Source organism: Clytia hemisphaerica, unplaced genomic scaffold (assembly GCF_902728285.1).
Source record: "Clytia hemisphaerica strain Z4C2 unplaced genomic scaffold, Clytia hemisphaerica genome assembly, whole genome shotgun sequence".
Classification (NCBI taxonomy): Eukaryota; Metazoa; Cnidaria; class Hydrozoa; order Leptothecata; family Clytiidae; genus Clytia; species Clytia hemisphaerica.
In genome coordinates this window covers 46,888-62,151 of record NW_027103588.1, presented here as the reverse complement: position 1 = coordinate 62,151, position 15,264 = coordinate 46,888, and the positions used below count along the sequence as shown (strand labels likewise).

Genomic DNA, 15,264 nt, shown 5'->3' with positions numbered 1-15,264 from the left:
CCTGGTACGATATCGAGCGGTTCGAGAAGAGCGATTTTCTCAAAGAATCAAAAGCATTACCTGCTTTACGAATTCTATGGTTGACATCAAATTCATTTTTACAATTTCTTGAGATGAAAGTTCCTAAATAGCAGAATTTGTCGGTGATTGGGAAGAATTTTTGATTTCCAAGGTCGATGTTCGTAAGGTCGGTATTGTCGAAAGATTCGGGGTCAGTGTTGTTTTGTAGAGGTCTGCTAACGAAAAGAATTTCTGTTTTGGATGATTCAGGCGTATTATAATCTCCAACATGAATCTCCATTCCAAAACGGTCAAAATGTTCAACTAAAAGTGGTGACTAGCATTCGATGTCTCTTCGGGATTCGAAGAGAACTGCGGTATCATCTGCATACTCTGAGTCATCAACATCAAAGTCAGTTCTTTTAGAATTATGTCGTCTGCCTGTGAGTTTGTAAACGTTTTTTGTTCTGAAGATACAGAGTGGGCGATCGTGGATTTTCCTCCATGTAATCATAACAGCGGCTATGAAAATGATAAATAATGCTGGCCCGAGTACATCACCTTGCTTCACACCGATAGTACAAGGCATGGTATAGGTAACAGATTCAAAAGTAACTTGGAAGTTTTTATGTAGCAATTTTAAGACATCAATCAATTTCTTAGCGACACCAAATTTGGATAAAATGCACCATAAGAGTGGACGAGGAACCCTGTCAAAAGCCTTGACCAGGTCCAAAAATAAAATCCATGTTTCAAGGTTATGCTCACGACGTTTCTTGATAGCCATTTTTACAGTAAAAACAGCGTCGGTACAGCAACGACCCCTTCTGAAACCACATTGATTTTCGTGATCGAGCTGTACAATGAGCGGTTGAAGTCATTATTAACAATGGCCACAATTTTATAGGCAATCTCTAACAGCATGATGCCTCTGTAATTTCCAGGTTTACTAAGATCACCTTTCTTTGATAATATTACGAGACGACCGATATTCAATTAAGCTGGACATGCAACTTCCGAGAACAAGAAAATGTATACTACTAAATATTATAAAACATCATGAAGATATAAATAGCCTATGAGCAGAGAATATGTATAATGTTATATAATATATGTCCAAAAAGCCTCAGAGCTACTACTATTTTTATCCATAATTTTTACAAAATAGCTTCCTTTTCAAAAGAAATGTAAAATGCAGCACCAGATTTATTTAAAAATTGGTCCACGCAGGGGGGGGGCACGCAGTTACTACAAGACAGTATGACACTTACTACCGTGGTGGTACTGTATTCAGAAGTTATGAAAACAGTTACTACACAGTGTAGTAACTGCTGTTTGGGGGTGAGGCCAAACACTAAAACTAGCACTTTTGGTGTAGTAAGTGCTTATATTTTAATTCTTTTTAAAGAACTTTCACAAATTTTCACAAAAAATAAATTTTTTTGTGAAAAAATTCTTTGTTAAAAAAAATATTTTTGTTATAAATGGACGAAAAAAAATTTGAAATTTTTCTCAGACCCAACTTTGAAATTATGCTTTCCCTAATTATCATTAAAATGTTCTCAACAGCTGTTAACCAAGTAAATTAAAAGAAAATCTAGCACAAAAATGGCTTTAGGTTGAAAAATAATCGCAATTTAGGGTAATTTCGATCATGTTTTTGATGATATCACTCAAAAACAGGGGTGGTACCTGGAAATCTTTTCTGAAAACAGTTACTACCAAGGTGTAGTAACTGCAAAGGGTGGTGGTCCTGAAAAAAAGTGTTGAAAAAGCACTTACTACACATCATGTCTTGTAGTAACTGCGTGCCCCCCCCTGGTCCACGTATAAAAAAGCGCACCAGATTTATCTAAATATCGGTCCACACATACCGAAAGCATTGAAAAAATCTATTTCCTTTAAATTCAAGGCTCCTTTTTCAAAAAAAATTAAACAGAACAAAAGAGAAAAAACAACAAAGCTTTCAACCCTAAAAACACAAAGCAATATAATAATAGTTAAAAAAACTAGTATCATTTATTATGGCCCTTTGATTAAAATTTAATTGAGATGCCGTACCAGGTTTTTTTTTAAATTGCCCTAGTGCATATAATTTATCCATTTTCCGTAAAGGCTCCTCTTTTAAAATTTTAACAGCAAGACCAAGATTATTTAAATTCCTTTCAGAGACATAAGAATAAAGATTTTGTCAAGTACAGTTAATATCCAGCTAATAAAAAAATAATAAACCTAAAAAAATATCTAAAGAGCTTTTGAGGTGGAAGCTGAGCAAACTTTTGAAATAACACTTCTTACTTTTTTCATTAAGGAATTTAAACATAAAGGACAGGTTCCTTTTTTGAGTTTCAGGCAGCAAATCGAACAAGAATTTTCATTATCAATATCCAGAACATATGGCGTTTGTTTCTTCTGTTATCTTATTTGGTAAAAACCGTTTTCACGTAAATGAATTAATTGGATAAATTCATGTCGGAATATCGCCGGCCATCTGTTCTGAAAGGTAGTATTGTGTGCATACCGAAGAAGGGCTTGATGCTTTTGTTCACAACCTTCCATTCTGTTACATCCTAAACCAAAGCCATATAATTCGTAGCATTTTTTGGCATGGGCAGGTGCATCATTGCAAACAGTCCACAAACTTGGAGTAAGCTTCTGGTCAAATAGACAGCTCAATTTAAAGAGCTCTTTACTCACATCAAACATAAATGATGAACAACTGGCAAAGACATCAGCTTTTCTTTTCAATGATGGAATTGCTCGGAAACCATGTGTAGAGAAATTAGAGCTACCACTTGAAAAAGCTGATTTAACGGATGAAAAGGCTGAGTTCCCTGGCGAGACGTGGAAAGGAGTTTGAAGATGGTACATTATTACTTTCCTCTCCGTCTTCTTCCATTGCAATTAAATGGCATATACTTGATCTTGGCGGTATCATAAAATTACCATTCTCATCAGGCCACATGTTAATGAAATCATTGCCAACTTTTACTTTACAATGTGCTCCATTTTTTTTAATCTTGAATAGCCTCACAAGTTCGATCAAATTGACCGGATTAAATGTGAATATAAATTTGTTATTGAATTCAATCTTTATTGATTCCATTTTTCAGTCATTTCTAAAAGAAAAAAATACCTTTCATTTAGTTTACATAGACAAGATAAAAATTGTCACCCTCTAAGCTCATATCAAATTTGGTGATAATTCTTTTTCAACCATCAAAATATTGAATCAGTTTTTCTTATCTTAAGTACCCGCATTTTCCACATACATTATTAAGGAAACTGTATTTTGGTAAAAACTCTTTTTGGCGAATTAGTGAAAAAATTGAGTACCTTAAGTGGATTATTTTTCGTGATTTTCACGAATTCCAACCATTTTTGCAAAATTTAGTCCTTGCGAAAATTTTGAAACTCCTCGAATTGTGAAAATTTGTCAACGCGAAAATTTTGGGAATTTCGGGAAAAAATTTTTTTTGTCCTTTTCTTTTTTAATCTTATAATGTAACTTTTTATGAAATAATTAGTCTACAATCACTAAAGAGTTATCAGAAAGTAATGTTTTTTCTTTTTGCCTTGGAGGCGCTGGTTTTGTTCTGTTTGTCAAAAAAAGATTAATTGGAAATTAAAAGTTTGCTACCATGTTTGTTTTTTTATGCAGTAATTCTATATAAACTAAACAATAATATTTATTTCAGATTTTACATGTGGTTGAAATAGACTCACACATTCAGCCATACTTAAGTCGCTTAAAATAAAAAACACTGATGATGATGTAAACCGAAAAGCTTATATTGCTTATGATGTGATGAAATAAACTTTGATTTAAAAAAAAACAGAACATAATAATAGTGTGCTTTGTTCAAATGTTTTGAATTTGGTACTTAATGGGTGCGCCACAAAAAGATTTCTCTATGGAGTCTTTTTCATTAGAAAGTGAAAAAATTAACTGGGATTTTGGTTAATTCTGGTCACAAGACAACTAAACAAAACTAGATGTCGAATATTTTGCTGACATTTGTGGATATGAAATCTGAAGGATGAGAGCCAAAATATGAAAAATATTCCCCTCGTAATTGCTTACTCTTGAGTGGCTAATGAACTCCCCCCCCCCCGCTTGTTAATTTTTTGATTTTTTCCAAGGCTAAATTTACCATATTTCAGGGTTTTTAAGGGATATATTTCCCGACGTATTGTATTTGGGACGTCCCTCGTATATCAGATTTGAAATTTTTTCCACCCCCTGTTTATTTTGACCATGTGTTAATTAGGCACTAGAAAGTACATCACTGCTGTTTCGAGTTATCAAAACCACTTCTAGTAGGATCGACGAGCATAATTCACTGGAAAAATATTTAATCCAGCTGAGACCTTGCCTCGTCTTTTTTGAGAACTTTAAACAATAAATTTTATAATATTCTTTTAAGCATAACATTTGATCAACTTGACCAAAAAGTAGGAACAGTGGCTTGCTTAGTGCTTGGAAAAAAGCCTGGATCTTATCAAAGCTATTTTCCCTTTCCAATGCAAACGATTTAGCTTTTGTCTTCAAAATTGATAGAGTTAGAGAAAATCCACTCCAAAGAGAAACTTTTTTTGCAGCACATCCAGTATCATTAGACATTAGATGAGAATAAATCATGCCTAATAATTGAACTTTTGCTGACGCCAATTCGATCGAGGGAGGGGTGTAAAAAACTTAACCAAATGATAGAGCACTAAGAGCTGATTCAAAATCACATATCATAACTTATCTGGAAATAATTTTTTTATAGATAGAAGGCACAAGTCTAATTAGCTCCATAAAATATTCTTGAGTCCTACAAAAGTTTCAAATAAACCAATAAAGCAATTTTTAACAATCTTTGCTTTAAACTGACTTAAGTGGACTACATGTTATTAAGAATTGTGTCTGAACAAAAATGAAAACGAAAATGTAGTTTCATTCAAAATTTGAACCAAAGTAACAAAATGAACCATATACCCACATAAAAAAGCCAACCTGAACATCCAAATGTTTTTTTTAACCAAACTGATTGGCTAAAGTTACAGTTAAACCATGAAAATAATCTAAAGCTGATTTTGTGCTTTGAAAGTTTCCATGTACAATGTCAGAAAAAATGTCAGCACCAGATGGTTAATTAGTACTAAATAGAGCCTCTCTTGATTCATATGCATGTTCAATGTATATCAAAGGGCCCTCACCAAAGCTAGCATCACGTGTAAGATTTCCACCAAATGATTCATACATTCGTACAGCTTCAGGTGCAGTTGGAACCAAAGCTTCAAGTAGGTCAACTGTACGTTTAGTATCTCTCATGTTATCAATAGGGATACATCCTTGAGGGCCAGGGATCATATGATGGTTCCAGGAATTGATCAAATGGTTAGCAGCATCGTTAGTGACATAAATAGCAATCCATGACAAAATTTTAAGACAGGGTCAGACATATCAAGATCATAGGTCTCACAAATTGCAATAAATGCTCTTTTTGAAGGGTAATTTACCCTAGAATTTAACTCAGGCCAGAATATTTCTATCACATTATTTTCTGTAGACGGTGTCTGTCTCCATGGCCGTTTTTCTTGTGAAAATCGATGTCTTTTTAATAAATCTTGGACAAAAAGGCACAACACAAATTCACGACCATGGTCCACACGTAGTTGGTTCCATAAACCGTATTTAATAAGGGCTGGCCAAAAAACAAATTCATATATGATGATATGGTTCTTTATAGGCATTGACGAATACCCCACAATCATTCTTGAACACCCATCAATGAGAGCCACATGAGTGCATCCAAAGGTTTGCCCTATTTTTTCATTTTGGTCCATATGGACCTTATACCCAAAATAGGGGGCAAAGTAGGGTACCGGATTTGTTCTTTCTTGTAAATCACTGGTTCTTAATTCAAATTCTACGGGAGCAAGTCTCTGTAAAGAATTTGAAATGCGACGTTGAGAAACCACTCTTCCAGTTGATCCGATTAAAGCCCTTACGCTTCCTTGCATTATAGATCTTCCGTAGTTATGACCAAATCGAGCAATGCAAGTTCCTACAAGATTATCTAGCTCCTGGTCAGTTATTCTAGTTACATTGTTTATTCTGCAAAATCTTCTGACACTTCTCTCGCTTATCCCTCTATCTAAAGGGTGAAGCTGCTTCAATTGATTTGAGATTTGTAAGTGTGTCATTCCTCTCTGTACCATCTCTCTCATTTGGGGAACTGTAATAATGGTTTCTAGATGTGCCATATTTAACTTAAAGAAATAAAAGCCAAAATCAAGGAAACATCATGAAACAAGCATGAAAAAATAACAAACGAACAAAAGGATTCCGGATAGAATAGTTCTAATGAAATTTCAAAATACATGGTTTTATCATTGTTAACATTTTTATGTGAAAAAAGACAAATAAATATAACGCAAAACCAATGAAAATCTGTAACAATGCCAATTTCCTGCATTTCTCGAGCAAAAAAACATGTTTTTCAAGAATTTGGCTCTTCGTCACATTTAAAAATTTCTGTTTTGCATCAGTCTTCAAAACTTCATGAAAAAATGTGAAGTAGAATTTTAGAAAGCTCCGTCTACAAAAATTTCTATTGAAAATGTAACCATGGTAAATCTTGGGTATGGCTATCAAAAGTCCATAGCCTTGCATACTTTAATGTCAGAAATTTTGCGAATCAGGGCATTTGAAAAATTTTGTGCATTTCGGGGGAATTAATTTTCGCAAAATCAATATTTATTAGATAAGTCATAAAAACGAGTTAAAAACTCCACTGTAGAATATGTAAAAGAAAGTTTTTGTTTCGTTGGAATTAATTTTTGTGAATCAGCCTAAAAGATTTTTTTACGACCATTTAATTTCACAAATTGGCAAAAATCTTGAAATTTAAAGTGATTTTCTTGATTACCACGAGAACGCTCCAAACAGTCTAATTGAGCGTCCTACTACAATTTGCAGAACAACAGTTGTGGTGACAGATTGATGTGTTTTATCTAGCACAACTCTCTTCATCATCCTTGTTGTTATGAAGAATATAGCCCTTTTTGATAAATGATAAAATCTAAGGCGCCTGAAAATTAAAAAAGGGAAAAAGGTACTTTCTGGTTTATGGGACTGGGTTCTAGAAAATCTGGGAACTACCTAATTGAGGTAAAGGACTATCGATTTTAATCAATAATCAATCGAACATAATTGAATATCAATCGAATTTTACCCAGAATTATTAATTTGATTGCCTTCAAAAATCATATTGCTATCATTCAATTGTGTTTGATTGTAATTTTATAGTGGTTGGTTAACTCGCCAATCGAATTATTCGATTAACCTTGTTAAGTAGCCCTTGCCCACTGTGGAAGCCCGAAACAGTGTGCTGTGTTACAACGCTCTTTATTGATTCAGAGGCTAGAAAAATACAAAGAAAGCCTAATTAGAATTTAAAATAAAATAAAAATAGCTAAGTTCCGAATCCCGGAAATCAGTCAGTTCCGGATGGAAAAGGCCAATACCGGAATACGGAAAACTATACGGAAGTCCAAAAGTAAAATGGCCCTAGAGCAAACAGAGGGGAAATAGAGGCCAAAAATAGAGTATGAAGCCAATACGACCAAAGGACGAAATGTAATGCCCAAAAGACTAACGGTCTGTGACCAGAAAAATAGCTTGGAAAATGACAGACCAGGTCAAAAGGTGACCAAAATTCAAGGAAAAATCTAAAGAATCCTAGGGAATCTAGTACCAAAAAAATGTACAAAAATAGGAAAAATTACAAGTCAAAAATATAGGAAAAACTTACTGAAACATAAGCTCCAAAGCACTGTGTATGGATGGCTCCACAGGAAATACCAAAATAAATTCTCAAGTAAATCCAAAATGAAAATCAATTCAATTACTCTAAAATGTTAACTTTAAAGTTTCTCCAACGAGAAGTGAAAATGGAGTTTCTACAAACTCCTCAAAACGTCTACACGTTCTCATAACAATTTCTAGATTGAATTCAAAAGCAAAAATGGGCGAGATAAAATGGAGAAAATTGTGCATTGGAGCATTAAAAAACTAATTAAATTAAATTAAACATTAAAACGCGATATCATACGCTAATTCCCAAATAGGAATATAGCTACCAAAACAACATACGTCATAATATATACACAAGTCTCTTGAGGCCAATGTTATCATGGCCGCAACACATGGCTCCTCTCATATGATTACTCCAAATCTGATGGCTCCTCGTCGGGGGTCGAACACTCAATCAATAACACTAATTTTGTTATTGGTCGTCTGTAAACATTTTTCCCAATTCGACAGTCTACCGAACGTACTGTGCCAGTGTCGTCTGGATACACCTTTTCAATCGTTCCCATCAGCCAATCGTTTCGTGTGTTTGTTAGTGTGTTGTCCTTTAGTAGGACTATGTCTCCAGATCGAAAATTCATTTCTTTGGTTCTCCATTTGGTGCGGTGCTGCAATTGAAAAAGATACTCTTTCCTCCACCGCTCCCAAAACTCGTTTGCTAAGAATTGAATTCTTCTCCATCGTTTGCGAGAATATAAATCAGATTCGTCGAACTCTCCTGGTGGTGGCAAGACGACTTTGCTTTTCATGGTCAGCAAATTCATAGGTGATAGTGCCATTGGTTCTGTTGGGTCGCTTACGGTGTCGACAGTTAATGGTCTTGAGTTGATAATTGATTCTACTTCGACAAGTAGTGTTGTGAGGGTTTCAGTGTTGAGACTTGGTCCTTGAGATTTCAAGAGTGCAGCAAGGATCCTTCTGATGCTTCTGATGTGACGCTCCCACACACCACCCATATGACTTGAGGCTGGGGGATTGAATTTCCAAATCCAATCACCGTCTTGCTCGTTCATGTATTTTGCAATTCTTTCGTGGTCCATTTCTGAGATAGCCTTCTTCAACTCTCTTTCGGTGCCAACAAAGTTAGTTCCATTGTCTGAGTGCATTGAACGAACTTTTCCTCGTCTTGAGATGAATCTTCTTAGAGTCATGATGAATGTGTCGGTTTCTAAGCTGGATGATACTTCAAGATGAACAGGTCGTGTTGAAAAGCACGTGAAGATAACTCCATATCGTTTTAATTCCCTCCTCAGCTCTTTGACGATGAATGGTCCGAAGAAATCCACCCCAACGTAAGTGAATGGTGGAGATTCGACAACTCTTGCTTTTGGTAGATCAGCCATGATCTGATTGGATGTTGATCCTCTGAGGTAACAACAAATGACACAATGGTAGATAATTTTTCGAACAAAGGTGTTTCCATTGACAACCCAGAAACCATGATTTCTCAATTCGTGAAGTGTGTGTAGACGACCTCTGTGAGCACACTTCTCATGACACCATCGAACGATTGACTCAGATAACTCATGATTCTTCGGTAATAGAATAGGGTGTCTCAGTTGGAAGTTTAGGTTGGATCTCCGCAATCTTCCACCAACACGAAGTACTCCTGACTCATCAATGAAGGGATTAAGACTGGAGATTGGGCTGTGTTCTGAGACATGGTTTTGCTTCTGCAAGGCTGCAATTTCGTCTGTGAATTTTACTTGCTGGGTGGTGGTGATGATGAGCCTTTCTGCTCCATTTACTTCTTCAATGGTGGGATGAAGTGATCTTTCGACGTTTGGAGCTTTACAAATTATGCGTACGAAACGTACGATTAATGCTACGATACGACATAGCCTTTTCTAATTTGAGATCTGTTTGATTAGCTTCAAAACCACATTATTTGTTGCATCTTTTATCATGATTGCGTTCACTTTCTTAAGTTCTGTATCGTTTGCGTCTAGCTTGGTCGAGGGCTTTGATTTCTTCCACGTACTTTCGTTTTGCCAGAAGAATTCTGGCCCATGTATCCACATTTGGATCTTGTTTGCATCTTTGGTAGAAATTCCTCTTGAGGAGATGTCAGCTGGATTGTCAGTCGTTTTGATGTACCTCCAGGCTTAAAGGTCAGTAGATGAATGGATAGTTTGGACACGATTTGCCACAAAAGTTTTGAATCTCTTGGTAGTGTTGTGGAGATAGCTCAAAACCACCTCACTGTCGGTCCAGAATACATGTTTGGCATCTATTTATTTTATTTTTTATTTATTCTTTATTTTAAGTTGGGTGGTATCTAGAAAATTACAAGTAAGTTTCTAATCAAATCCAACTGTCATAAAAACATTAAAAATATATATATTGAAAAAAAAGAACTGAGAAAAAAAAAAACTATGTACAATTTTTACAAGTGCAGATAGGTAAGACATTTTTTAGAGCATTTTTAAAGGAATCTAAATTTTCAAGCGACTTAATAGAGGATGGTAGTTAGTTCCAGGTTGAAACTGCTCTAAAGTCAAATGTGTTAACACCAAATGCACTATTGTATTTTTTATATAGAGGAAGAGAAAGAGTGTGACCAGAACGAAGCTTGTAACGTGACTGCAATGCCGTGAATATGCCATGCATGATACGTGGTCCAAGGCCATGTGTAGATTTAAATACTTCCATGAGGAGAAGTTTTAGGTTTCGTGTATGAATACTCACCGCATTACAGTCAGTTAATAAGTCGTCATATTCCGAGATGGTTTTGTTTTTCAAAGCACATAGTGCTCTGTGGTGGCATTTCTCAATAAGGCTGCTACCCCCTTTACCGCAAAACATCCAGACTAATGGACAATAGTTAAATGGTGAGAGAATATAGGAGTTTATAAGAAGTTTTGCTTGATCTTCTGATAAAAAATGTCTCACCCTTCTCAATGCCCTTAGTTTTTGGTTAGATTTTTTACTTAATTCGGTGACGTGAGGAATAAAAGATAATTTTGCATCGATTTTTATACCCAGAAGTTTCACGACATCGACGTTCTTAATGTTGTTTTTACCAACAGGAAGAGAAACATCGGCGTTAAAAGTACCGGGGTAAATAAGTTGAAACTTGGAGGGATTTGCAACCATTGAGTTATGCTTAAACCAATCAAGAACGATGCTTAGTTGGTGTAAAAGGTTTGCGTTAACTTCATCCAAGTTTGATCCAGAAGAAGATAAAGTGTTATCATCTGCAAAATTTAAAATTTCATCTATGATATAAAATAGATCGTTTATGAATATATTAAAAAGTAATGGCCCAAGGATAGACCCTTGGGGTACTCCTAATAAAATATCGAGCCATGAACTTAAATGAGAACCTATACGAACTCTGTGCTTCCTATTGCTTAAATAGCTGTGCATTAATTGGACGGCACTCTCACTGAGCCCGTATGCCTTTGATTTGTACTTCTTTCTCGACAAGATTGCAGATCTTTGTGGACAATACTCCTGCTGTCAGCTCAAGCCTTGGTATTGATACAAATTGGATTGGTGCAACACGTGATTTGCCAATTACCAAGGAACAATGGATTTTGACTTCTTGGTTGATTTGTCTCAAGTATGTCACTTGTCCATATCCTCTCTCAGAAGCATCTGAGAAGTGGTGGAATGATTTCTCAACTGGCGTACCAAAGTCATCTGGCTGATAACATCGTGGTATGCTGATCAATTTGATATCTTCAAGGTCGGAATACCATTTTATCTAATCAGTTGCAATGTCCTCTGGAATTTGATCATCCCAGCCATGTTGCATCTTGCACAAAGTTTGGAGAATAAGTCTTCCTTTCAGGATGAATGGTGATATCAATCCAAGAGGGTCATAGATGCTGCTTATCATGGACAACATTCCTCGTCTTGTCAGAGGTTTCTGCTTCGCTTCTGTTAGATCGAATTTGAACACGTCATCACTGAGATTCCAGGACACACCGAGTGCTTTGTCAGTGAGTCCACCCAGTAGGGATGCATCCTTGAGTGACGATCCAAGATCCTCTTTTGGTAGAGAATTGAGCACGGTTTGACTGTTGGTTACGAACTTTACGAGGTTTAATCCTCCTCGTTTACATAGCGATTTGACACCCTGTATCATTTCAATGGTTTCTTGTTCGTCATCTTCTGATTTCAACATATCATCGACGTAGAAATTGTTGAAAAGAATGTTACGTATCTTGTCGGGGAAATCTTCTTGATTGTCGATGGCTGTTCTTCTGAGTGCATAACTTGAACAGCTTGCTGATGATCCTGCACCAAAGACGTGGACGTTCATTTCGTAGTCGATAGGTGTTGTAGTTAGATCGTTGTCTTTCCACCAAAGGAAGCGAAGAAGGGATCGTTGATGTTCAGGAACAAACACTTGATAAAACATAGCTTGGATGTCTGCCATTACTCCAATCCGACCTTGACGAAAACGTGACAGAACTCCATGGTTTGGCGATTCTTGCATGACCATTCTTCAATATGGTATCCATAAACGTCATGTAGTGGTCGAAAAAGGTAGGGTTGCGTTCAAGCTTGCGTTTGAGACTTGCTAATCGTCTTTCTGCAATGCATCTGTTGTTTGGTAAGTTGCCTTCTCCATCTCTGAGTGGTAATGGAAGTACATAGTGACCATCATCCATTGTTGTCTTTCCTTCCATAATGGACATAAACCTTTTGTCTTCGACTGACATGTGTGAATCTTCAAAGTCGATACGTTGGTTAGACTGGTTTTCGACAAATCAGTGTTGTACAACGACTCGTACATTTCTCCAATGTCCATTTCTTTCACATTGGTCTTGAAAACGAAGTGATTGCTCTTTGATTTTTCTGATATGTCATTGAAAATGGTTCTATGACATCCAATTGATTGGCTCTTTGTGGAGGATTCTAATGGTCCAACGATGCACCATCCGATAACGGTGCGATAAGCAAATGGACCTCAATCTTGACTTGGGATGACTTCGATTGGTTCGATAGCTTTGAGGCACAGGCTCTGCACCGATAAGAAGCTCAACAGGTTGATGGTCATTGTCAGGTAAGCTATCTTTGATTTTGCTCAGGTAATCCCATGCTTTGATCTTGGATTTGGTGGCGATCTCATTTTGGTCGACTGGTAGATCTTCTCTTGAGAATGCTTTCTTAACAGTGATCGTTTGGTTGCTGTTTAACGCTCTGACACTCAGCTCCTTGACGACGGTAGAATTGACTTCACTAGTTCCATTCACTGTGGTGATTGATAAGGAGGTGGTAGGTCCTTTGATGTTCATCCGGTCAACCAAGGTATCAGCAATAAATGATGCTTGGCTGCAGGGGTCGAGCATCGCAAGGGTGTGTCTTTCTGATAAGGGATCGTCTGCATGTTTGATGCAGATTGGAACTACACACATTGATATAACTTCATGACAATTGGTTGCACGACAAGTTGTTGTTTTGGTTTGAGGTTGATCTGTGTCTTCCTTCACATCTTTGGTATCTTTATTCATATGATGATCTGATTTCCCTTTGTCCTTGGTATCAGTTCTATTGTCTGAATTGTCTCCATCAGCATGATCGATCGTCTCTCTTGGTTGAACTGGGTCGAAATTTGAAACCGTGGAGGATAGTTGCATGCTTGGATCGACATACTTTACAGGTTCGTCGCTTTGTGCACGTTCGGGCGTTGTGATCATGAGACATCCAAAACAAAGTTTCTTTGATCTTATCATGATGCTACGTTGGTTGATATCCTTTGCTAAGATGACTGGGCAATCTTCTGCGTCATGTTGTTGCTCACAGAACGGACAGATTTTGATCCTTGGCGTTTGTTCGTTCTTGGTTGCAGCAGTCTTGAAGGAACGTCTTGGGTTTCTTGAATGACCTTTCTCCAATTGTTTGGGTGAAGAATCTTTACTGATAGCATGATGAGAGTACAATGGATCATTCACAAGGGTTGTCTCTTGCTCCATGAACGCGACAAAATCTTTCAAAGTTGGCTCCGTTGCATTTGATTGACGGAGTATCATAGCCTTTCGATTCCATCTGTCGATGAGAGGTGGTGGTAACTTCTCCAATAGCAGCCTGATGGTTTCTGGTGAATCCAGGACGTTAGAGTGATCACAGTAGAAGGTCTGCCATTTGGTCAGATGGTTCAGGAATTCGCGAAAACCTTTAGGGTTGCTGAATCGTAATGATTGCATATTTTTGATTTGGTTGCGATATGCCGATAAAATCAGATGTGGATTTCAAAAATCTCTTCTTGAGTATATCCAATGCGGAGGAGTAGCCATATGCAGACGGTAGTTGGATGCAATGTTTGATTGCTTCATGAGCTTCAGCTGTGGTGTACTTCATCAGTCTTGTCAGCCTTCCTCTAGGATTTGGGATTTTCGATTCAACTGCTTCCTTGAAAACAGAGATGAAATGTGCATAGTTGAGTGGATCTCAATCGTACGATTCCACGTCGTCCACACGTGGTGCCTCTTGTTGTTTCAACAAGAAGAAGAAGAAGAGAAGTTTTTAGATACTCTCCGCGACTCTTTCCTCCATCAGAACGTAGACGAACCAACACGATGCCGTGGAACCGATGAACCATCTTTGGTTGATCTCATTCTAACAGGAGAAGCCAACCAAACACAAAATCTGGAATATCTCAGTCCATTGGGTAAAAGCGATCACAGTTCCCTGACCTTTAGCATAAAGTGCAATGCATATGTAAAGCCCACATCGGAAAGGTACAATTATGATAATGCTGATTTTGAAGCAATGAAGCAAGATCTTGAAACAGGTAACTGGCAAACGATTTTTCTAGATGCGGCTAATAACAAATCAGTCGAGGAACTTTGGCAAGTTTTCAAGAATAAAGTAAGCGAATTGCAAAACCGTTTCATCCCGCTCAAAACGATTGGAGGCGAGGGTTGGAGAAAGAGAGGAAGAATTCCTATTCCAAAAGATCTCAGGACTGAAATAGCAAAGAAAAAGCGTCTACATAGAAAATGGATGAAATCATCGCCGCGAGAGAAAGACGAGAATCGCGTGAAATACACCCGTGTACGCAACCGAGTGACGAAAATGATGACACAAGCCCATAGAAATTACGAACGGAAAATCTGCAACAATTCAAAAACAAAACCAAAAGTTTTCTGGTCACATGTCAGGAGCAAAATGAAATCTTCCAGTACGGTATCATCATTACTTGAGGCACCAAATGACAAAAATTCTTTGAAACATGAAGACCATGAAAAGGCGAATATACTTCAACGTCAATTCTGCAGTGTTTTCACAAGAGAGCCTCCTGGGGAGCTACCGGACTTCGAGAAAAGAACTGAGTCCGTAATCGATGAAATCCATATAACAAAAGAAATGATCCAGATCGAAATAAAACATCTAAATCAAAATAAATCATTTGGTCCTGATGGAATACATCCTAAGATGCTACTGTC

The 15,264-nt window shown here is 37.0% G+C and overlaps 3 protein-coding genes and 1 long non-coding RNA gene across 4 annotated transcripts; all 4 read right to left on the bottom strand.

Moving 5' to 3' along the window:
* Positions 1-7,383: 7,383 nt before the first annotated feature.
* LOC136801487 (uncharacterized) lies at positions 7,384-7,893 on the bottom strand. The gene is made up of 2 exons (XR_010845862.1): positions 7,806-7,893; positions 7,384-7,414 (listed from the first exon to the last, which is right to left on the bottom strand). It is a non-coding gene; the product is annotated as an uncharacterized lncRNA (long non-coding RNA).
* A 324-nt stretch (positions 7,894-8,217) lies between these two features.
* LOC136801495 (uncharacterized) lies at positions 8,218-10,960 on the bottom strand. The gene is made up of 3 exons (XM_067058133.1): positions 10,846-10,960; positions 9,846-9,968; positions 8,218-9,653 (listed from the first exon to the last, which is right to left on the bottom strand). Exons 1-3 carry the CDS (start codon positions 10,958-10,960, stop codon positions 8,218-8,220), a joined length of 1,674 nt encoding a protein of 557 aa, XP_066914234.1.
* Positions 10,961-11,573: 613 nt separating this feature from the next.
* Positions 11,574-12,317, bottom strand: LOC136801494 (uncharacterized). The gene has a single exon (XM_067058132.1). It carries the CDS (start codon positions 12,315-12,317, stop codon positions 11,574-11,576), a length of 744 nt encoding a protein of 247 aa, XP_066914233.1.
* A 379-nt stretch (positions 12,318-12,696) lies between these two features.
* On the bottom strand, positions 12,697-14,022 carry LOC136801493 (uncharacterized). The gene has a single exon (XM_067058131.1). The coding sequence runs from the start codon at positions 14,020-14,022 to the stop codon at positions 12,697-12,699; it is 1,326 nt and encodes a 441-aa protein (XP_066914232.1).
* Between the last annotated feature and the right edge of the window lie 1,242 nt (positions 14,023-15,264).